Consider the following 23962-nt stretch of genomic DNA (forward strand, 5'->3'; position numbering starts at 1 on the left):
AACTAATGACTGCACACATTTTCATTCTCTCTGTCTCCCTCTGGTGGCAGGAGGTGGAATTACGAAGTTTGGTGTAGAGAGTTTGGTAGCGGCCATGTTTGTGGAATGCTCAGTGGCGGCCATGTTTGTGGCAATTTCCATTTGGATGCTCACCAATAAATCACACAAAGCGGAGTAAACGTCGTTCACATCCCAACTGCACACTGCCTGCGCACACACACACACACACACACACACACACACACACACACACACACACACACACACACACACACACACACACACACACACACACACACACACAAAAAGCGGTGCATGTTGCGGCGGAGATAAGCGAGCTCCGATTCACACCTGAATCCCGCGAGTGTGCAAAGTGAGATTACGGCTAACACACAAATGGTCAAGTTCGCGATGGAATAAAATAAAGCTATCTCCTCACAACATGCTCGCGCGCAAACAGACACACAGCTACCTACGCAGACACAAACGCAAAGTCATTGACATAATTTCTGAGCGGAGCGACGACAATTACGCAGGGCAGTCACAGTAATAATCTCCGTGTCGCTACGAGTGCAAGGCCCGGGCGCAGCGCCAACGACCCGGAGGAGACGAGATGGAGCCTGACACACGCGGGCGTGCGCTCGCGCTAGCGCACACTCAAGCAGACGCTCGCATATGTTGACATTCGCACACAGACACACAAAGGTCAGTCGGTGCAACGCTTTGCTGACACAGTCAATGTTGTGCCGCTCACCCGAGAAGCGGACGACCTGACCGCTCGTTCGTTCGTTCGTTTCTGATGACCTACGGCGGCGCCACCGCTGCCAATTGATGCATACGGGAAACTTTATTAGGTATGCAGTCCAATCACACCCCTTCCATTTTTAAAGCATCTACTTTGCTAGTCTTCAATTCGTATTTTTTTTTTCTGCAGATATAAACTTTGACATGTTTAGTCCGGGCTGTCACGGAGAGTTTTTGTTGCAGTCCACTCTTACTGTTCCTAATATTTTGTGCCCCTCATTTCTGGGTAATGGAGTCATTCATCTCGTGGCTCCATTAGAGGAGACAAATACTTGCTTGCGGCCTTTGTGCGTGTGTGTTCTAAACAGCTCTTTCATGTTCTGCTCCTATTTGGCCCAATTTTGCTACACTTTTCATATCTTTGTGTTGTCTGGCAAACAAGAAAACAAACACATGCTGATCCGTATCATGTTTTTTGTGGCCTAGCTTTCCGATTGGTCGCCCGCGTTGCTGCTACATCGCGGACATCCCGCTCGTATATTCTGCTTACGTTTAAACAAGACTTTTAGTCGCGCTTGTCTGTTGCGCTGAGGTTAAAAAACACTTTTTTTTTTTAATGGGAAGCAAAGGACCGGCAGGCCTTGGTGCGTGCAGGAAACACACGAGTGACTTTAAGACAGCTGCTTAGCGCAAGGTGATAACTGGGAGAGAGGATGTGGCTCACTTTATTAGACCTTTATTTGAGCTTAAGACTTGAGGGTTGAATATTTTTTAAATTAAAAAGAGGGTCTTTAAACCTCTTATCTGTCCACACTACTGTGTTGAAATTTTCAGTTTATTGATTGTTTTCCACAATGAAGCGTCGTCACTTCATTAAAAAGCAAAAATCTTTGATGGCCAAAAATCAACGGCGTTCTTGCCTTTGTCTGTCAAATCCCGAGCGGACGATGGCCCTCCGCGGATGGCGAGCTTCCAAGTCTCATTAAAAAGTCATTCCCTCCTAAAGCGAAATAAAAAGATGATGAAATGTTGAACTTGTGACCCGCTTTGTCAGATTTTTATGCAAATGAGCTAGCGAAAGAGGTGAGCGGGGCTCATTTGCCGCGGCGCAAAGTTCAATGGCTCCTTTAATCACCTGTCAAGTTGGCTTTGACCTCCCAGACGCCTCCTGTCCATCACACCTGACTCCGTTGACCCTTTCACAAAAGCCGTCTTCTTTTTTTCTTCCTCCTCCCGGTTATGCGACAGTTTTATCTATATGCACTACATTGCGCAAGAACATTTCCCTAATAAAGTGGCCTCTGAGTGAACTTCATATTGCACACGCTAAGCATTTTTTTAATTGATTTTTTACAGTAGAGGCCAAATTTGAAACTGCAAAATCTGTTTGAAAAGAAAAAAGAAAAGACAAAAAGAATCCCACAGGTCTCGGACAAGACAGACAGGCAGGTGGGGAGGGGGGGGCGTTGACGTGGGATGTCGCTCGTGTGTGTGTGTGTGTGTGTGTGTGTGTGTTTGCGGGCATGTGACAGCTCAGGTGGAGAGGCTGAGCAGCAGCATCCTGACATCCTGACAGCTCTCTTTAACGTCAACGACTCCAGCAATGGCCCAAAAAAAAAAAAAAAAGGAAAAAAAAAAAAAGAATTCACCTCTCTGCTGCCCCCTAGAGGCACCAAACGATTAGCATACGCGACCATTTTCCTTAATGTGTCTTAATTACAGCAAAGCGCACAATATGTCTCCGTTACGTGTTCCAAATGTTGAACGTATGAATTATAAATATAAGATAATCATGAGACGTCCATGTGGTCGATTCCCTTGTACTTTCTGCCTTTGAGGCAAAAAGTAGGCCAGACTCAAAAGAAGACGACCACGTGAAGGTTCTTCACACAATCTGGTTTTCCCACTGCAGACACAAGTGTGAGGCGGCAAGCTGCAGCAGCAGCAGCAGCAGCAGCAGCTTTCGGCGCTGCTCCATTTGGCAGCGACGATGCCGACTGCATTTATTAATTGAAAAGTTTTTCAATTATCCCTAACTGCTCACTTTAAGAGGGAGTGAGAAAAAGAGAGGACGACAAAATGGCTGAAGGCTTTTCTCCCTTTTAGACTGGTTTAATTGGTGCCAAATGATGAAAAACAGAAAAACAGACTGGTGTCAACTGACAGAAAAGACATTTTTGGAGCTTTTGTTCGGCCACTCGTCACAAAATGATTCAGTGGAAAAAACGTACAAAAGACGAGACGGGTAACAAATTAACGTCTGAATTGCAACTGCTTTGAAAAAATTGGACAGTTTTGCGGTCGGCTTCTTTTTCGCCGAGCGAGCGCCGCCGTGCCGCGGCCGCTTGCGCATTTCAGCGGCGTCGGGAAGCTTCAAAGTCAGATTGATGAGGATTGCGCTTGTCACAGCGTCTCGAGAGCGAACCGTGAAAGGTGAGCTGACAGCAGTTTAGTGAGCGAGAGCCAATAAACGCAACGGGCATGTCAAGTCAGGAAAGAAACGGCTTTCTTTTCAAACGTCCCTGTAAAATAAGTCTTTCAAAAACAAAAACTTGCCCTTTGTTATTATAATTTTGGCCTGCTCAGCTATAGGAAGCATTTTTATTTTCCAAAACTAATTGAGGGCCACTACGAGCGTTGGTGCAGTCGACCAGACGCCGAACCTTGATTTGGAATAACAACGTCCTGTTTGCTCCCTACAGCAAAGCTGAGTTAAGTACAAGATGTGTATACACACACACAAACACACACACAGACGCACGCACACGCACGCACACACAATCGCCTTATTTAGCTGTGCCCTGAAAGTACAGATGTAAACAAGTTTGCCTTCTCGCACAACTCGCATCCTTGCCACAAATGTATTACCCTCACACACACACACACACACACATGCGCACACTCACACACACACACACACACACTAACCGCAAGGCATTCAAAAGTAAGCTTGTCTAATCCCGCCATGAGGAGCAGAGGAATAACTTTCACTTTTTCCCCTGAAACTTGGCATATGCCCCCACCTTCTACACACACACACACACACACACACACACACACACACACACGAACACACAAAATCCAAAATGGCAACATAAACAGGTATGACCTCTAGTTTCCGGGTCGACGTTTCTGTCCAGCCCGAAATCATGTTTGCCCCGCTCGCGGGCTGAAAGGACACCACGGCTAGTTAGCATGCAGTCACGCCAACAGTGACAACAAGCTACTCGTCACACAAAGGGCCAGAAAGCGGCGAGCGCATCAGCGAGGCAAACAAATATGTGCGATTTGTGAAATACAAAACATGCGCGCGAATGCGTTTAATCTGCTCGGTGAGCTGGACTAATTCCTCCCGCGGGGACGGATCACCCACATGGTCAAAGACTTGGACAGCCTCCTATCTTCTCACTGACTGATGATGAAAATTATGCAAGAGATTGTTTTGTTTTGGTTTTGTTTTGGCTGAGGGAAGGCAATCGTTTGTGAAACAACACGCCGAGGAGAGAAATCCTGGTCTGAAAGCATCGCAGGGAGAATAGAAACATGTTTAGCGGGATCAGCACGCGGCGTGTCGCTCGCCCACTCGCAGCTTTTCTGTCAATGACTTTGCTGACGCTTCTCAAATGTTTGTGGACTTCTAGGCGGACTTATTGAATCTTTTAGAATGGCTTCTTGAGACTTTTTCGGTCTATTCATTGGGGATTGGGGAGTCGACCAAATGTCTTGTCAAACTGGCCTCGAGGGCTGAATGTTCAAAAACACTGAAAAGCATTGAAACCATGTTGAAAACCCCAAAAATCTTTTGACTAAGGAATCATATAGAAATCATGTGCTAGCAAGACTTTTCGCGAGGCACGTTGACAACCAAAGTGCTTGTTTGGGGTTCTTGGTTTGCATTTGAAGACCATGACATTGCAACCAGTTGAGAAGAAAAACCGAAAGGAGTGAGCAAACCCAGACGGGTTTACCCACACGTTGCGATAAAGCGCTTACGCGGTTTGACGAAGGAAGACGGGAAAGTTTTGCCGCGTCGCGGCTGGCCCGGCACAAGCTCGGCTTCCGCCGGATTAACCACAAAAGCCGAGCTCAATCACTAATAGGCCGCCTCCCCTGACTCCTCCTTATCCTCCACTTGGCAGTCGGAGGATGATTCGGTAAGCTTGCGATCCTGGTGCCGAATCAAAGATGGTGGGAACACCTTGTGCCGAACTGGAATGGTAAAAACTGTTGGTGGTAACCAAGCAGTTGGCGCTGTGTTAAAAACCAAACAAAAAAAAAACAAGCTAACAAATGGGGATTAGAAAATGGCAGGATTAACTCCATTGGCGGTTTGTATTGAGGTCTTCTTTGTGTCCTCCTCCTCTTTGGCTTGTTCCCTTTTTGCAATTCTCTAGATGGAGCGCCAAGAGAACAGCGCCTCACCGTCGCGCTAGCCAAGCGACACCCTCGGACTTGGTGGCGGTTTTGCGTCGGCGTATAAAAATCTAGCTTGACTTTTGTCAAAAGACACCAACCTCAAGCGACTCGCTGAGGTTACTTGCCGACGCGAAGACTTTCCCGCAAGACACTCGGACGGCGCTAATTAGCATCGCTATGAATGACGCTCGTAGCTAAAGCGGCCATTTTGTGGCAGTCAGGTAGCTCACGGCGAATGGCGGGAAATCTCATTGATTGTCGGCTTCCCCGCCGAGGTTTTCGTAAGATTGGGGTTTTTATTCAAATGACTTGAGCAGGGGAAAAAAAAAGTCAGCGGCTGATCTCACCGCACGCCTCCTTGCTAATTAGGCGCCAAAGAGAGAAATCTCGATAAAGGAACGCGGGAATACACCCGAGAGAAGACGTGCTGAGGCAAACTAACAGAAAGTACAGGAAGGAGATGAAACCACCGCCTCAGTCAGGATATTTTTCTTCCTTTTGGGTGAAAGATCCTCAAAACTCTGTTCAGAAACTTGTTTGTTTTTTCATCAAAGTGTCTTCTTGTGAGCTAGCGTCAAAACACACTTTGGGACGAGGTGACACGAGACACTCTTGACTCGTGCGATGATGTTTGGGGATGAAACGGCACGTGGAGGATGTTGAGGAACAATCGACGCTCGGTGAGGGTTTGAAAAGTGGCTAATGGTTCCTTTTTTGTGCTAGATAAGCTCACATCTGCACTTCCTTTCCACATCCCATAGACATTTTATTTTTAAAGTACTCACACAACCCTTTTTTTTTTTTTACTCCAACGACCAAAACACGTAACACGCACAAATTATTTTCTACAGCCACCATGTTGTAGTTCTTCCGCCATAAGACAAGAAGGATCAAGCAAATGTCAAATCAACAAAGGAGAAAGCAGCAGATGAACAAGGCAAACGTGTTCCAAGAATTAAAATATTGTCGAGAGTTCCTCCAAGTGACGCATGACCGCGTTTACATTCACAGAAACTCCATTTGTGGATCCCAAGGTTGGATTTTTAATGTCCTGTTGAAATCCTGCAGTTTTGCTACGATGTCAAGTAGCCCGACATATTAAAAGGACCATAATACTTTAGGAATTAAAATCCTAATCCGAAACCACACGCACAAGTCTGCGAGGATTCTATGGATTGTTTCTACAATTTGTTGGAACAAATCCCCGCAGAAAGGAAGCAAAAACCCAACAGAAATAAAAGCGCCAATCTTGTTGAAAAGACGCGTTGAGGAGGATTTAGAAAGGAGCGCGCGGTGCCGAATGAGCTTTGCTTGTTCAAGATGTGAGAAACAAAGACACAGATTGGGTTTTGTAAATACCGCATGGTGATCTGCCACGGCCGATAAGCCGGCCGCTGCGTAAATAAAGACGGACGCCAGAAATAGAGCGGCGTGAAGAAAAAAGGCGGGGGAAAAAAAAGAAAATCATCCAAATTGAGTATTTATAAGCGATGAGTCATCCTGCCACAAAAAATGCGGAACTGCTCAAAGTGCTTCTTTTCACCGATACACGACGACAACATCGAGGCTAGCGAGACGACGCCCAGTAGATAGAAGATAACAACGCACGCTATTAATCAGAGGTGGGAGAAAGTCACGGATGTTTCAGTCGGGCAAGTCCGAAAAGTCATGTGACTGGACCCCACCTCTGCCATCAACATGAGCACATACACACACACACATGGTCCAGCTTGACAAGCCGACAAAAGAAGGCAAGAATGCGGTTCTTGTTGTACGCAGACCAGACGACGTTTCCAAGAGATAGCGAGTACCGAGGCACACCAACACGCGCAAAGCTCAAGAACGAGAACACAGCGACAAGCGGCGTCCCTTTTGAAGCGTTGATGTGCTTGTCCGGTCACTTTTGAACCCGTTCGGCTATTTGCAAGTCCAAGTTTTGCAGGGGATGGGATGGCCGCTTCACACGTAAATGGCCGTCCGGGAAATGACGGAGCCGTCCCGCTGGGACTCCATGTCGTCATCCAGGTACAGGGTGTCACCACCGCCGCCATAGGCCGGAGGGTTCCCGCCATCGAATCGGTCGTAGCACTCATCCTCCTCCAGGCTGTCGTGAAACTTGCGCCTCTCCGCCTCATCCAGGAGGATGTCATGGGTGGAGGGCTTGGCGGGATGCTGGTGGAGGCGGCGGAAGTCGTTGGCCTTCTCCGTCAGAGTCCCCGTGTTGTCGCAGCCCTCGCGGTACTTATACGTCGGCCCGTTGTTGTTCCTACCCTCGCCGCCGAACAGAAGACGAGCCTTGTTGCCGTAGTCGGCGCCGTTGCCGCTGCCACCGCCTGCCGCCACCGACTCTGCGCCGCCCCCGCCGCGCTGGTGCTGGCGGCGGCCTCGCATCACCAGCACCGCCACCAGCGCCACAACCGAAAGCAGGGCCAGGAGGGAGCCGATCACGGCGCCCGCCACCGCCCCGGTGCTGGACGGGTCCTCCAAGGCTTCTGCAGAGAGGATGGAGGGGTTGGAAGGAGGGATGGAAACACGGGTGGAGGAGAAGAAAGAGGAAGTTGGATGGCGGCAGTTAAGGAAGTCTTGCTGTCTTAAGTGAAGAACGTCTCAATCCATGGGAACAGTGGTCACGAGGGAGCTGCCGTTCTCCTTGTTGTAGTCAAACCAGCCCGAACGGGTCGCTTGCTTCCTGTTGGTGTGAGCCAAATTTGCCCCCACGGACGCAACGCAAAGTAGAAGCCAACGCAGATACCGCAAATCCGGATAGATCACATTCTTACATTCTTCTACGCTTGACCGAACGTTCTTGCTGCAGTTCAAATTCACTCCTGTATACAGAGATACTCAATTCAAGTGGGCGGGGCCAATCTATTCATCTATCGTGGGAGGGTCTGCTACGTATCCCCTGCGATGCCATTACTTTGTGTACCTAGTGAAGGGTCCAGTGAGTACACAACACACACACACACACACACACACACACACACACACACATCCAGAGAGGTTTATTTGTAGAAACGGCGCGCACACAGCTGCGCCTTCAAAGTGCCACCATATTCACCGTCCCTCAAGCCCACACCGTCTGATTCTTCCCAGTGGCCTCATTAGACGCCGAAACAGGCTTCCGATGACGGGAGATTAGCGCAACCGGACTCACGCTGGGCTCAAACGCACACACACACATGTAGCCAGATGATATTTTGGGGACATGTGAAGCAGTTCACGTTTGATGCGAATCCCGGCGTGGCGCCGCCAGTCAATGCGGACATGGATGCCAATCAAACAGCTGGTGGGATGAAGTTGCGCGGAAGCCAAATGATTGCTCATCCCCGTGAAATAATAGCAACACTAATAAAGATGACGTGTGTGTGCGCGTGTGTGTCATCGTAAGTGTGTAAACAAGAGGATGGGAAATTGAAAGAGAGCAAAGACAGCGTTGGATGATTAGAAGAAAGCATAATAAGAAAGCAAGGACAACACGTTAGTCAATATGGAGGACAAGATTAGGTTAGTACAGAAGGAGAAAGAAAATGGAGTTAGTAAGTAGAGCAAAATGTGAGGTTGGGATGAGCCAAAGAGATCCTTGGAAGTGGGCGGGGCCCGTCGGGACAGGAAGTCCACGTCCGCTGCGAGTGACACATGGCGTTAAAACGACAACTTGGCTTGGGCCGCCATGCCCTCAATGTTATTTATATTCAAGCGAGATGATTTCAGAGCGTTTTTCATATTTATGATGAATATTTCCCAGCAGCCTTCACATCGCGGCAGCGGCTGAGTGATGGCCGTCCGCCGCTGCCGCCCGGCGACTTTTTTTAATCACGCGCTTTCCACAAAAGCTCAACCGGGCAGCCGAGAAGGAAGATAAGGACGATGCTACACTATACAGGCCATTTTATTAGGTACGCCATCACCGGGGGGCAAAAAGGTTTTTCCAACAAATAATGGATGATAGTCCAAAAGAAATTGTGAATATGGTAATTCCGGAGTTGCAAATGGTAACACTGATCCAGTCGCCGCGTTGCAAGAGGTTCAAAGCGGGGAAGTCGGCCAAACTTTTCTTCAATGGCGGCAGGCCGACCGCTTAAAAAGCAACACGCTGAGAAACGTGACTGCGAGAGTCAGGCAGGGGGGCTTCCTATCACTCTCCGCATTAACGTCATGTACGCCACACAGATTAAGGCGTCCGCTACGGCGGTCGGGATAAACCCCGGCAGAGGATTTAGCGTGCGGCGAGGTAGCGGCGGCGAAATGGAAATAAAACTCACGTCACGGCAGGATGCTGTTCGGTTGCAGCGAATACACAAACACAAACAGAGGTGGGAGGAAGTCTCATATGTAAGGCTTAATGTTCATATATTCTTTATCCTTTGCGTAGAATGACTAGCATTAGCATGGTACAGCGAGATTCCACATGAGCTCAAGTTACAATATGATTTTTCAGAACGACTCGAGCGTTCAATTTGTGTTTTTCCCGACGAGTGCGCGTAAAACAAAGAATCAGAGTGCTGGGTCTTTATGAAGCAATTTGATCTCTGAATTATTCAAGTCAACAAATGTTGTTTACGCGCCTGCCAAACAACCGGAGTGGATGAAAAGAAAAATGACATATCTACAGTTTGGAATGAGCTTCAACGCACATTATCATAATCTGGCGTTTAATCACGCCACTAATAAGATGCCTGATTCAGCATGCGGCTCGCCTTTATGTCTTCCGCAACACACACTTGCTCCATTTCTCTCCTTTCTAAAGCAGATCAGTGAGAACAAATATGCTGCAGCAACACATGTTGACAGGCAAAAAATATATAGAAAAAAATATATAGAAAAAAATATACAGAAAAATAATATACTGCACCCTGGTGGCAAAGGTGTACATACCATTGAGTTATTTATTTATTATTATTATATTGTTTTTATAATTTATTTTGTTTCTCATAGCACCCAAAAATCCTGAGATATTTTAGATTCTGACTCTAAAAGCTACAAAAGTAATCCGAGGTGAAAAAGTGCAGATGGCTCCCATCGCCCGCCTTGCTCAAAGAAGATTTCCGTCGTCATATTAGCGCTCTGTCATCGTAATCATGGTCTGACCGGCGGAGCGTAAGTGCTTCAGTCCGAAAGTGGCAATCTGCTTTTGATTAAATCAGAATTTCAGGAGCGCGCTCGCCACTCTGGTATCGTTTTCTTGCGGAATTGCGCCCGGCGGGCAGGTTCAAGAAGGTCGCGGGAGGTTCGGCCTATCCCGACACTCACAATTTTTTTTTTCCCTCTCTCAATGAGAGGATGTTCTACATAAAGCTTAATGGCCTCGCCACCGTGACGAGGAAAGGTCAGCGAGACGTTACGGATGATTGAAATGTTCCCACTCATTTCCATTTTCTAACGTAGCGACGAGATGCAAAGCTAATTCTAAATTGCTTCTAACTTGCCGAATATATAAGTTGAAGTTGCATCCAATTTTTGGTTCTGAAATAGAGGCATGACCTCACACTGCATGAAAACACACACACACACCATAAGTCAATCTGCCACAAATGCCTCAGATAAGCACTTTGGACAGCCGTGGCGGAGCACAACAAACAAAAGTCTTGAAGGGGAGCAAAGGCTCGACCTGAACAAAGGACTTCCAAACAACTCTTTTATTTTTACACTCGACTGCAAAATAAAAAAAAAAAGCCATTCTTCTTCTCCGCAAATATATGAGGCTCTTTACGCAGCGACCCATCATTCCCAGACCATTTTACAGCTCCAGCCACACGCACACACACACACAAACGGGAGTGGAAGTAATTTCCGCTGTTTTTAAGCAGTGAATGCTTCCAACTGGGAGGATTAATGGTCTCCTTTTCACCTTTCTGGAACTGTCAGAAAACGTCAACGTCTATGTGTGTACAAAATACACACTCCGATCTTTACATCTACAGTTAGCTTTAGCCAGCTAGCACGACAAGCAAAGGTTCACATTTTGACGAATTGCTGAATTGCCGAGCGACTCGTAAATGTTGCGAAATCGACTAAAGTGTCTTCCCGAATTATTCGTACAGCGACAGACTGTCACGGGAAGAAATATTTCATTTAAATGTGTGATGATCCATCTTGTCACTATGCTACACACACACATAGAGATGCCTAGCGTGGGTTCAGTGGTTTAATGAACATTATTGATGACCGGGCTTGAGCGAGGCGGGTGTAATTAGTGGCTTGTCTCGCACCTACAAGTCTGCGGCTTCATTAATTCAGCGCACGTGCGCGTTCGTATTCATGGACACATCCACACACGCCTATCCGCAAGTTACACACACACACACCGCATGAGTAAGCTTTTGCATGCTTTTTTAGTCTTATTGTGCAGTCGGCACGGTTGACGCCGATCAACAAAAGCAGTCATCAGTCGGGCCCTTTCGCCGGCCCGATCCGACTACCCTCCCTTCTGCCCACCCCTTCTCTCATCTCTGGCTCCATTCATCCATCCCAGCTCGCTCTTAAATGCTTTGCGGTCGCATGAGTCCAAGTGAATCAAGACCACTGAGTGGGAGGAGGAGGACGAGTAGAAAAAGGTAAAATACACGAGGTCAGGATCCACTTAACTAGCATCCCAGGAAACAGGATTAAGTGCATCTCTTTGCTCCCTCTAAAAGTAGAATAATGGCCAAGACAAGCGCACTGAAAAGGGAACCAGCACAAGGAACTAGCAAGCTAGCAATTGTAGCTGAAATAGGCGATCCTAATATTTTGATGTTGAGGTTCTCCGAATCAACCGTTGAGTGCATCTAACTTTTCCGCAACATCACCATGGGCACAAATACACAATGGCAAGAATAAATTTTTTTATACTGCGCCGTGCTGCCAAACATATCGTACAGACTGCCGCCGCTTACAACAAAAAAAAAAAAAGTACACTTTAATAGCTAGAATTCCATTGAATAGTTTTTGATGACCTTCATATTCAGACTGCCTTTAAATGTAAAAAGCCACGGATAAATAAATACTTAGCATGCACCGTATATAATCCAAGATGCAGAGACGTCCTTCGAAGATAATGAAAAAAATGTCGCGACTTAGACACCAGGAGACAATACCTGTCCGATGAAAAGCAGAAATCTCAGAAATTAAAGTTGAGGAAGCCACGATTAGGGACTTTATATTTTTTAATATATTTTTAGCTATTTTTTTATGAGCTATTTTTAAATGATCGCCGTAAGATGTTTTGAACATTTTCATGTCTACATACACACGGGCGTCACTCTCAGAGCCAATTAAGGTGCTTAGAAAACGCGGGTGCCCAGTTGCATTGCCGCCACAAAGCGGATTAAGCGTTGAAATGGGAGCGGTATAATACCCACTTGTGCTGCTGTTAATGACCATGTCCAGGACATGGAATGCAAGCACAACGTGGATCATATTGTACATCTGTGTGCCAGTAAGCCGCTAAACCTACCTGGCAACAACACGTCGGCTGGCGACTTGCATGAATCCCTATTTGTATGCGCCTGTGAGGTTTTGTTGAATGCTCTGCGGTTGTTTGAAGAAGAGCACGTTTGAAGCTGGAAAATTACCCAAACATGGAGACTACGTTTCGTTAGCCCTCCTGCGACGCCTCCTCATCCGGCGTTCGTTGATCATTTCTACACTACTTAAAAATAGCTCATAAAAAAATACCTAAAAATATATTTAAAAAATCGGGCGAAACGAAACGAGCTCCTCCAACCTCCTCCTCGGTGGATGAGCTGCCCACGGCGATGGCCGTCTGACCCCGACCGCCGTCCCCTACCGGCTAATTGAAAGGCGCTCAGCGGGACGGGAGCGTGATCTGTCTGGCTCGTCATTACACGCGCACGCACGTACGCACACACTAAAACAAACGCGAGCAATTAGAGCGAGACGCGGGCACAGGCGGCGAATTTTCCGAGGTGTCGGGTCACAAGGAGCCTCGAGTTACAGGAAAACGAATGGGCCTTACATGAGTGTGTGTTGGCGAAATATAAATTGTACTTGCTTGTGTAATTTCATGGACGTGCACTCCAGAGACAAAAAAAAAAAAAAAAAAAAAAAAAACCATACCATGTTGAGCATTTGGTATGGCTTCAAAAGATTTTTAGAAATCAAATTGAGCACCGGCACGTTTTCGGTGTGTGGTGACGACTGTCTGCTTGGTGTTTAATTTGAAACATGTTGGAAAATACGCTAAAGTGTTAATTACTTTTTAGTCACAGTTCAGAAACACTTAAAACGCAATCTGGCCGCTTTCACAGAGGAAATGAAAAAGTTTTGAGAAGCTGAAAATGAGAGAAGTTGGATTTGAAAATATTTGAAAAGGTGTTAGAAGATTTAATTATTTCCAAACATACTCCTTAATGTGTCTCTGTTGCCGTGGCAACCAGTTTCCAGCTTCACCTTGCCTCCCGAAAGACACAGATGACAAAGAATGCATTCCGTACGAGGCGAAGACGTCGTGACCGCGCACGTGAAATATTTAAACGGAAGATCAAATGCGATACGGTGCGTTCCTGCCTTTTTCATTCTTTCTGAAGTGCCTCGACAAGTGCGGCGCACAGTACACTCGAATACGGTATTTCTTTAAATATGCTAAATTGTATGCCGACGTAGCGTGACACTAAGCGCAACATTTTTGGTTGGCAGTCACAACACCAAGCCCACCATGCTCGTTTAAAGTTCATCAAAGTTAATTACAGCCGCGCGCGCGCACACACGCACGAGCGGCCAGTCGAGAGCTATTACATGCTCAGCGGAAATGTTTCACATTTGACGCTAAATTGGAGGCTAATCCTGATTAAGTGTCATTTGTGTGTTTCATATCCTGACTGCGGCCTCTTGCCATTATTGGATCATTTCAATTAAGCGCCTATTACGCAGCATGGCGTGACTAAACAAGCTAAATATTAGGAACGGTACTCGGGGTGATGCACAGTAGTGCATATTTTCTTTTTGCAGACACAAAAAATAACTTTTGTGACTATTTAAGAACTAATTTAAGACAATATTGTGCAGATTTTCACTATTCACGCATGGCAGTAATCTACTTTCCTATTAGCTAGGGCTTTGGCACCACCTAGTGGCATTTTAGGGTGCTGCAGGAAGAGCACAAAAATCCAGGTTGACTTCAACCACGTCAGTGTTTGTCACGTAGAAGCTCTAAAAGAGGAAAAGCATGTAAGCTCTCCACCCTCCTTACAAGTCAAACATCAGAGGCACACCGCTGCTTTCATCCGACGTTTAGCAGAACAAAGTTTCGACGTACACAGGCGGGCAAATTAGCGATCTTGAAGGAACCCAAACGCCAGCGAGGCTCCGCTGAACCTCGCGTGGGTTGTTAGTTTGGAAGCGCCGTGTTCTGATTAACATTGCATAAGTGGAATAAGAATTAAGCAGATTAATCCAGCTATTTTCAACCATATCTGGTTTTATACCGCCCTCTGCTGGAGATGCAAATAGATAGGGCCAAGGTGGGGCACAACGTTACAGTGCCCAAGCTAGCTAAGCTAGCTCCTGGTTGGAAGACAACGCCACCCGAACAAGCTTTGTTCCGGCAGGAGGGACAATTCCAGATCTTTAGTCGTGATCTGTCACCCGTGTTCTAAACGCATCTGAGCTCTTGTTCCTCGCGCCTCCGATTACGCGCTGTAATCCCGCGCGGCGGCCGCGGGGGAAGTGTTAGCGAGGGACGATTTTGCTGAGCGGTCGGGCGAGACAAGGCGGCGTGAAGACACGTCCCTCGGGCCTGCCGAGCTGTCAGCTTTCCGACGTGTTTGGCGCGCTTGTGCTCTGGATCAATGTGTGAAGGTGATGGAAAACGTAAACAAGATCATTTTAAAATGATTTGCAAAAAGATTGGCTCGAGCAAGCCGTCTTTTCCTTTTCTTCAAAATGATGATATAGGAGAGTCGCCCCGGTTTCTTGTCAGCAAAAGTGACAACAGGTGCTCGAGAATAATTTCAAAAGTGTGTTTTGAAATAAGAATCATTTGTTACTTACTGTAATTGGGTCAGTGTTCACTGCAATACTGAAGTCACTTCAACAGAAAACATTTGAAGGAAAAAGAAAAAAAAAAGGAAACCGAGGGTAGGAGGGGTAAAAAGCGAGCCGCCTCGCAAAGATGAAAAGTGCGCCCGGGCCCGCGATGAAGACGCGTTAGCATTCTCTGAAGTGAGTGCAAAGAGTTGAGAAAGAAAGAAAGAGACCAAACGCCGGCAAACTGGCTCACACCAACTTGAAAGCTTGCAGAGGAATCCAGAAGGGCTCGCCCGCGCCAACGCAGCAGGGCCACAAACTTACGACTTGGGTGGGTGTTTCAGTTCAAGGTCTGAATGGACTTTGGTGGAGCTGAGTCCCCTTCTGATTGTGTTGAGGGGGAGTGGGAGGGGGGGGGGGGGGGGGGGGGGGGGGGTCATTGTTGTATTGTGTGGCCCTGCTGAGGGGGCACGCATCAACCCGCAAAAAAAAAGCACAGAAATCAATGCTAAAGATCTAGAGGCCTGCACCCCGCAGTTTTCAGATCAGCCTTCATCCCAGTGTTTGTCTGTGTGTGTGTGTGTGTGTGTGTGTGTGTGGCTCTGCATTATGTGCATTGTTTAAAACCAACAAGTTGAACAAAATGAATGTGCATGTTCAAGAAAATTCAAAGGTTTAAAGCAGTGGTGGTTCTAGGGGGGGGGCAGCAGGGGCCAGGGCCCCCTTTAACTCATTTGTGGGTGTAATGTGTGTGTCTGTGTGTACTGAGTCCTTATGCTGCTATTGTCAACAGCACAGGAAGTGTGTTTGATGCACTTCAAGACAAGACACACGTGTGCAAACCCGATAGCCGCCACCGGCTGACTCACCGATGACGAGGGTGGTAATCTGGTGCTTGGCAGCGCCGTGCTTGTTCTTGACCTCACAAATGAAGGTGGTGTTGACGGTGTCGTCCACCTTCCTCACCGTCAGCTTGTTGCCGTCCACCAGGACCGAATCTGGCAAGGGGCCCGACGCCCTGGAGGAGGAGGACGAGGGAAGGACAAGATGGACGGAGCGTGGGAAGAAGGAAGACCAAGTGAGATGAAATTCTCACGTACAGCCGCAATGCGCACCATCTGTGCGTTAGCGATGGTAAAAACGCCGTCATTAACTCTTGTGCTGTCCTTGGTTATTTTGCAAATTTAATCTGTTTTTATTTTTTGGCAGCTGAAGCGCATTGCATAAAATCCTGAAGGGAACTACAACGCCCAGCAATCTGCTTCAAGATGTTTATTGCCACTGCCACTCAGATTTTGCAGTCAAACAAAAAGCAAGGAAATTTAACCAAGCAAGTGTTAGCTTCATGCTAACACATAATGCCCCAAGCCATAGATGGGCTAACAAAACTAGCATGAATGATACAATGTGAAGCTATTTTAAGGGAGATGAGAAAGTGAGCAGCCATCTTACGCGGTCCAGGTGACGGTGGTGGGTTGCGGGTTGCCGTTGGCCGAGCAGACCAGCGTGGCGTCCGAGCGGCCCATGTACCAGTTGTGGTCGTAGCCCTCGATGGAGACGGAGGGGGGGTCTGCGAGGGAAGAGTCGGACCACATACACAGTTGACCGAGAGAGACACACTAAGTCTTTCTAACATTATAGAGTCTTCTTTTGTTAAACGACCGAACGAACGGAGACGTGCTACATCTGGGCGCGGTTTCCTCGCCGCCGCCGCTAACGACTGAACCTGTTTTAATCCCTTGTAAATTAACAAGACATCGAAAGGATTAAATGTACGTGTGTGGCCATCTTGTTCTCTTATGCTAATCCTAAAGGAGGCATACTTTTGTATTTTAAGACTTTTTAAATGGCTTCTGGTCGTGCTTCTGGAGTGGCTGCCCTTTCATTAAGTGTGAAAAGAAATCTTTTGTTATGTGAAAATTTGTCTGAGAGCGAGCTGCTCTGAATTATGATGTCATCAAACAATGTGTGCGGCTAATATTAAAGGTGTGTGTCTCTTACACTCCACAGAGAGCCTGAGTTGGTGCGTCCAGGTCTTGTCCTGGGTGCGCTGGTCCACCATGCAGGTCACCTCCCGGCCGTCGTCAGCTGGCGTGGGCACCAGCCGGTACTCGCTGCGCACGGTGACCGTGCCGTCGGGCCCGCCAGTGCTGCTGGTGGTGTGGTTGCCGCCCACCGACGCCAGCCACTTGATGGTCGCCGCCGGCTTGGCATCTGCTGCCTGGCACTGCGCCACCACCATCGCCTTGGTGCCCGCCTGCACCGTGACCACGTTGGCAGAGTTTTTGGGTTTGGCTGCGGAAGAGGAGAAACAACCCGTGATGAGAGAGTGGCCCCGTTGCTGCTATTTGTTAGCCTGTCTATGACATTTTGCATTGCTTGTTAGCATGAAGCTAAAGAGACCGCATTGTTTGTCTCTCGGCGTAAACTTCGGGAAAAAGGGCCTGGTGGATTTTATCTGGGTGACATTTTGGACATCAAGTAATGTCTTCAGACATGAGGAAAAGTCAGACGATGAGCAGATGCCACCACAATGCGTGCCCCTCGAAAGGAGCCGTCAATCATCTGGCAAATGCCATGCTATTTGCTTTGGCCATGAGATGCATCGCCTTGCTTTGCAACATTTCATTTATTCATTCCGCAGCTTCCCCGGAATGACTTTCCGGCCTTTCTTTGTGTGCTTCAGATTGCGTCTGAAAGGTTGCTGATGATTTCCCGAGCGTCTAGCATACCGAGGCGGCTATTGTGTCCCGGGTCGGTCGCTCCTACGCCATCTCCAGAGACAACTATTTGGCCTTCTTGCCTTCCCAAACAGGCTCTCCAAATGCGCCTCTGTATTATTAGTATTTTTTTTAACCGTTTGCTTCTGCGCTCACAATGACGTGAGCTAGATGAGCGGCTTGACATTTACGCAGCGACACAGACAGATGCGCTTCATCTTCAATAAACTCCTCTCAGACCAGAACATATATTTTGCTTGAGTCTCCGCGCTTGGGCGAACGCATGAAGGATTGGAAACCGATGCCTTTCGTCTTTGGCGGGTCGCCAGTTAGCGTCGCAAAGACGCCAGGGCGGCCGCTGGAAGACATCTGTCGCCCTGGCAATTTCTTCTAATTAAAGCAAGCGACCCGCGTCGAGGCTCCCCCCCCGCCTGACCCGTACGTGCGCCATTCTGCAAACGACAACACCGGCAGATGTCACCGCCAACGTTAAATCCACTTAATAACTCACCAGGCGTGTTCACGGACGCTTAAGCTTGATGACAAACACGGAGGGGGACATTAGGGACTTGTTAATGATTGATTAATCAATAGATGAGGTTGGCCCCTGGAGCGCAATTCTATTTGTTAAAATACATGGCGAGAGGAACTCGGGGAGGAAAAATAATTGCAGAATAAATCAGAATGGCAATATTGAGGAATTAAAATATCATTGATAGCAGATTTTTCTCTCTCGCTCTCTCGATTGTATAAGAGCAGCTTGTAGGTCACGGCGGAACAAGTCATTTGGAGTGGCTGCCATATTTAACCTTTATCAAACACGGGCAGACCCTGCAATTTGTCCACGTCGCGCTTTAATTCACAGCGCGGCTCTCCGCGGCATGAATGAGAATTTAACAGCGGTGTCTTTTTTGGCGAGCGCCGTCGGTGTGGATTTATTCGTCGATCGGGCGATGTGTTGTTGCGCCGGTGAAAAATGTCGGCTGGGATTTGTTTGTCGCACGCCGCCCTTGTCGCGGCCGAGATAAACGTCTGTTTGTCTCCCGGGCTGCTAATAAAACATCAATATTGAGGGAGATGGTGGAAAAGATGCGAGTCGGTCGGCGGCCGTGTGACAACCCCTAATTGGCCGGCTGAAAATGTCGGCAAAATACATTCATTTGTCTGATTGAGACTCGTTTTGTTTTCATTGACGATGTGAGCGGCTCTGCAAAGTGGCTGCGACATGACCAGAAGCGGCCTCCGCATTAAAAAAAAAAAGTTATTTTAACACTTAGAAGCGCTGATGTGAAATCAGAGCAAAATTCGGTCTCTGCTAAAGAAATATATTTTCAAAAATGCGGGAAGACACTTTTTACCGGCACCCCATATATCACGCATAAAGCTGTCGTGGGTGTACCTAATATTGTGGCTGACCTAAATATACGGCTCCCGGCCGGTTCTTTATTGCCGTGCATCAAAACTTGATAAGATTGCGTTGCGTGGCCGTGCCGCCGCATCCGCTAATCGGATTGTTTGGCGGGATTATCTCTCGGAGTGTAAATAAGACGTGATATGATTTCTGGCGCCTCGCCACCGAACGTGACAAAACGCCGACCGAAACCTATATATCGAAATTTCAGATTTATTGAATAAGATCAAAGGGCTTGATCCCGACGAACTGGTATTTGTGAAAGGCATTAAAAGTAAGGTCGGCTAACCCAAGCAAACGTGAAAATGTTTTTTTTTGCCATGTGAAGTATTTAAGAAATTCGACCTTGAGACATTCTCACATCTGACGCTGGTTTTATGTTGAAGGACACGTTTGTTTCTGAAGGACCACTAGAAATACACAAAAGCGGATACTTGTAAAGCAGTATGGCGGAAAATTTCAGTCTTTTGAGGCAAGCTTTCTGGAATCTTTTTTTTTGTGTCTGTGGAGGAATCAGACAAAATGTTCTAAAAGAGCTCCTTCAAACCAAATGAACCAATTTTCTTTCTTTTCAGGCTGGGTTTGTTAAAACTTTTTCCACGAAATTTCCTGTTACGCCGCTGATTATTTGAAAAGTACTGATCCAATTCCAGGCCTTAGCGCCGCTTTTTCTCTGAGCCAATCCACGAAATTCAACAAGCGAGATGGAGTGAAACTATGTTGACGATTGAAAAGCCCACGCATCTTTTTTTTTTTCTTTTCATGCACACTCTGCCTCCGCTCTCTTCTTTTCGCCGACCTACCTGCTCTGATTGTGACAATTTGCGCAACAAAAGACGAGACGAGGAGGGCTTCATTTGTGCGCTCCGATGAACACAAACATGTCATAAATAGACGGGAGAATGATTTTGGTAAAACGCAGCGGTGGGGTTCAAAGTGCGGCCCTCTCGCAAGCCCCCCCCCCCCATCCGTCATTATCGTGGGAACGCTTAATGCGCTGGCTCTTTATCGTACGAGTGCAGATGCCGCTCGCCTAGCGACGGGATTCCTTCCTTGCGTCGATCTTGCCGCGCTTGGCTGCGCTGCAAATGGCCTCTCATGTGGGAGGATGAAAAACACCAGCTGTCTACGATTACACACGGCGGGTGCTCCCCCCCCCCCCCCATCCACGCCCCACTCACGCCCCCTCCCGTCACCAGCGGCGTCGTAAACATCTTGCTTTTAAGACGACGAGGCGCTCGCTTGCGGCGTACGGAATCCACATTAACGGTACGCCGCCATCATTTGTTAAGCACGAGCCGACATTTTGTTCTATGAAATTGCCGTGTCAATCCAATCGTAGACAAGCTAACAAATAGCATCGGTGTTGCTAATACTCCAAGCATAGATTCTTTATCCTCTGCAAAGAAACGACTAATGTGTATAGTACGCATGTCTGCATGATTCTGTACAGCTCCATCTGTTGTATGATGTTATACAGATATATTGGAAATCAAATTTTTGTACATTTTTTATTTTTATTTTATCAGCCATGCTCAGTGCTCACCAAATGCTGTGCACGCAATCAAAATTATAATGGCAGCCGGGTGTTAAAATACACGATCCAAAAGTTTCAATATTGGCATTTCCGTTATAACTTTGAACCGAAAAAAAAAAAGTCTTCAATGGAAAACTAAACAGTCGCGGCAAAATATGACACACTGAGAAATTAATGAGTTAGCTACACGTCTGGCATGTGGTCGCTTATTTTAATATTAATCACATTTGCATGACTAAACTCTTAAACCGAGCGTTGGGAAAAAACATTTTCATGCAGTTTCCGAGGGAGCTGCAATTTCTGCTTATAAATAAATGAATAAAAAGAGCTGTTTAAACAAGGCTAAACGGATTTTACACGGCAATCGCAGCGCTTTAGCGGAAACACGGCCATTTTTAATAAACGCGGTCATGCTCGGATTCACCGAACGTGCTCAAAAATGTAACGACGACATGATTGAAGTCGTTCTCCTTCCTCGCTCGGCTTCGGACCGACATCGGCTTTAAATTGCTCGGTCACGGGGACAAAAAAACTAGACAACTCACCCAGCATGACGAGCGTAGTGGTGGCCTGTTCGTTGCCCGTCGGGTAGGTGGCGTACTCGCAGGTGTAGCGTCCGGCGTCAGACATACGCAGGTCAGAGATCCGGATGGACGGGTTCACCAGCTTGTTGTGCAGGAAGGCCACGCGGTCCTTGAACGCCAAGTCGGGGAAACTCTGGCCGTATATAGGATGGAAGACGGCGATATTGTCTCGCTGTCCCTCAGCGGGCTCCCAGATCCACGACACCTGAAATGTATTATTAGTATTTTTTTACATGACGTACAAACTCAAGATTAAGATCAGCTGGAGCCGTAACGAAGGCATGGAGTTATTTTAATGGCCACTTTGCCATTGTAATTTGCAGCAGTGTTAACTTTAAAAGGCTCCACGTGGTGAGCTGGTATTCATATTTGAAACGGTATCGTGTCACTCATTGATCCCTGCGATGATCTCTCCCGCTGCGACTAAATGTCACCGTCAATTAAAGCGGCTAAAGGTTCAATTTGTTACCTCATCTTCCTCTCTCTTTTTTTTTTTTTAGCTTTGAGTAAAGCTGGCTGATTTATTGATTTGCTCAATGAATTGGAGTTCATTTTTCTCGTAGTGTGTTAGCAACTAGCTGTTTTAACTTTTAAATTGTATTTGATGAGTGCTGCACGAGCTTTATCACAAAGTCCCAATGATTAATTGGCCGGCCAATTATAGCTCTTGTAAAAAAATCAGCCGCAACCTTTTATGTCCTTTGACGGCATTCCAGGATGAAGAACAAAGTTCATGCCCAGGAACCGCACCTCCAATGAGTCCACTGCGGACAAATTGAATATTGATCGCAAAGAAGCAGGGAGGATCAAGCAAATGTTTTCTCGTTTGCTTCTTCGTCGTCTTGTGGAGCTCGAGAGCTTTGGCCGAATGCCCAAACAAACATTGGTGAATCAATGTCTTGGCATGTGTGTGAATGAGTCCACATATATATTTACATGTATACAAATTTTATATTAAAATAGTATAATTGTATTAAATTGATAAAGACTGACCTGCGTGAGTTTGGTTATGCTATCACTGTCGATGAATTGACAGCGCAGGTCCACCGACTCGTTGGGGTATGCCTCCAACTCCTCCTCCACGCGCACCTTCTGAGCGCCGACATCTGGAAACCAACAAAGGTGGACTGTGATCCCCAAGGATACGGAAAGGTGTGTAGATCGGGGGATTGGCGACGAAGTGTTGACTGGGGGGGGGGCAATCCTAGTCATCATGGTAACGAAAGCCTACTAAAGTCCTAGTCGTCATGGTAATGAAAGCCTACTCGCCATTGGTCAGCGGAGTGTGGCTTTGGCTTCCGGTCATGATTATTATACAGTAACCCCTCGTTTATCACGGCTAATTGGTTCCAAAAACCACCCGCGATAAGTGAAATCCGCAAAGTATGGTCACCAACAAGAAGTACTGGGCAGGCTAAAGAGTTAGCGGAAAGATGCTAATTCGCGAACGTGCTAACACGCGAAAACGGACTTCTAAAGGAATGTAAACGAACATTTGGAGCAATACTACATTGTCCTAAAGGTTAGACACATTTAGAGGTTTTATTTTAACTTTTAAATTGTTTTTTAATTTGGAAAAAAAAATCTACGATATAGTGAGGCCGTGATAAACGAAACGCGAAGTAGCGAGGGGTCATTGTATTGCTAAATTCTATTGCACACACACACAATGATTCAAATTTGTTTTTCTTTCAATATTGCAACTGCTATTTGACGTGATTTATTTTTTCAAGGTTGTCTTCTGTATTATTTTTCAACAGGAAGAAAAATCATTTCCTCTGATTTATTATACATAAATGTCTTGGTCTTCGAGGATAGCTTGAAGCAAAAAGTCAAATGCCAATGAACTGTAAATTACCATGAAAAGCAGTTTATTGATCCACTTCAATTCGAGTTGGTGTTATCTTATGATTTTGACCAGCCTCCACTATGACATATGGTTATGAATATATTGTATAAATAAAGCCCGAAGCAGTTGTTTTCATCGAAAATGGCATTGCACAACATCACAATATTGATTTGAATTCAATTCATTCTTCAGGCATTGGTTGATGTATATTTACAGACGATCTGTGTGTGCGTGTGTGTGTGCTTTATTACAATAAGATGCATATTAGACAGTCGTTGAAGCATGCACCCTATCGCCCGAGGGAGACAACAGCCTTGTCAAAGCGGTGATCCACTAACACTACACACACACAAACACGCAGCGAGTATACTGTACATGCAAAGTAGCTTCCCGATGCGTGAAAACAAACACAAAAGCTCGACCGTGAGCCGACAAGCTGATTATTTCAATATTTCACTTTCTGTCATATTTTTGTCTTGTTTGTTTTTGTTGTTGAGGTTTGCTCTTTACGCTTTGGACGGATTAATTCCGCTTAATTAGACACATTGCCACTCTGTGTCGCTAAAATCTCCAGATACAAGTGAAATGTGTCATCCATTCACTATCAAGTAGTATTCATGGAATGTCAACGGCGGTTCCAGTGTGAGATTTCCAGTTTCGGAGCATCATCGTCAAAGTGGAATGTCAAGGTTGCTGCAAGGTCAAATTTTAGAAGCAGGAAAAAACGGCTTT

The 23962-nt window shown here is 46.7% G+C and overlaps 1 protein-coding gene across 2 annotated transcripts in view; it reads right to left on the reverse strand.

The window, feature by feature from the left end:
- The window catches only part of LOC125986546 (poliovirus receptor), a 62168-nt gene that overhangs the window by 8918 nt on the left and 29288 nt on the right, over nt 1-23962 (reverse strand). Inside the window, exons 2-7 of one of the 2 annotated variants that reach the window (XM_049750183.2) lie at nt 22375-22487; nt 21343-21586; nt 17131-17424; nt 16582-16699; nt 15999-16147; nt 3986-7652 (exon numbers count right to left, since the gene is read on the reverse strand). In XM_049750183.2, the coding sequence (XP_049606140.1) occupies nt 7120-7652; nt 15999-16147; nt 16582-16699; nt 17131-17424; nt 21343-21586; nt 22375-22487 (1451 nt within the window). In that variant the 3' untranslated portion in view covers nt 3986-7119. Of the gene's footprint in view, nt 1-3985; nt 7653-15998; nt 16148-16581; nt 16700-17130; nt 17425-21342; nt 21587-22374; nt 22488-23962 lie in introns of those variants that run through there. The other variant, XM_049750184.2, reaches the window with a different exon arrangement.

This window comes from Syngnathus scovelli, chromosome 19 (genome assembly GCF_024217435.2).
Source record: "Syngnathus scovelli strain Florida chromosome 19, RoL_Ssco_1.2, whole genome shotgun sequence".
In the NCBI taxonomy this organism is placed as follows: Eukaryota; Metazoa; Chordata; class Actinopteri; order Syngnathiformes; family Syngnathidae; genus Syngnathus; species Syngnathus scovelli.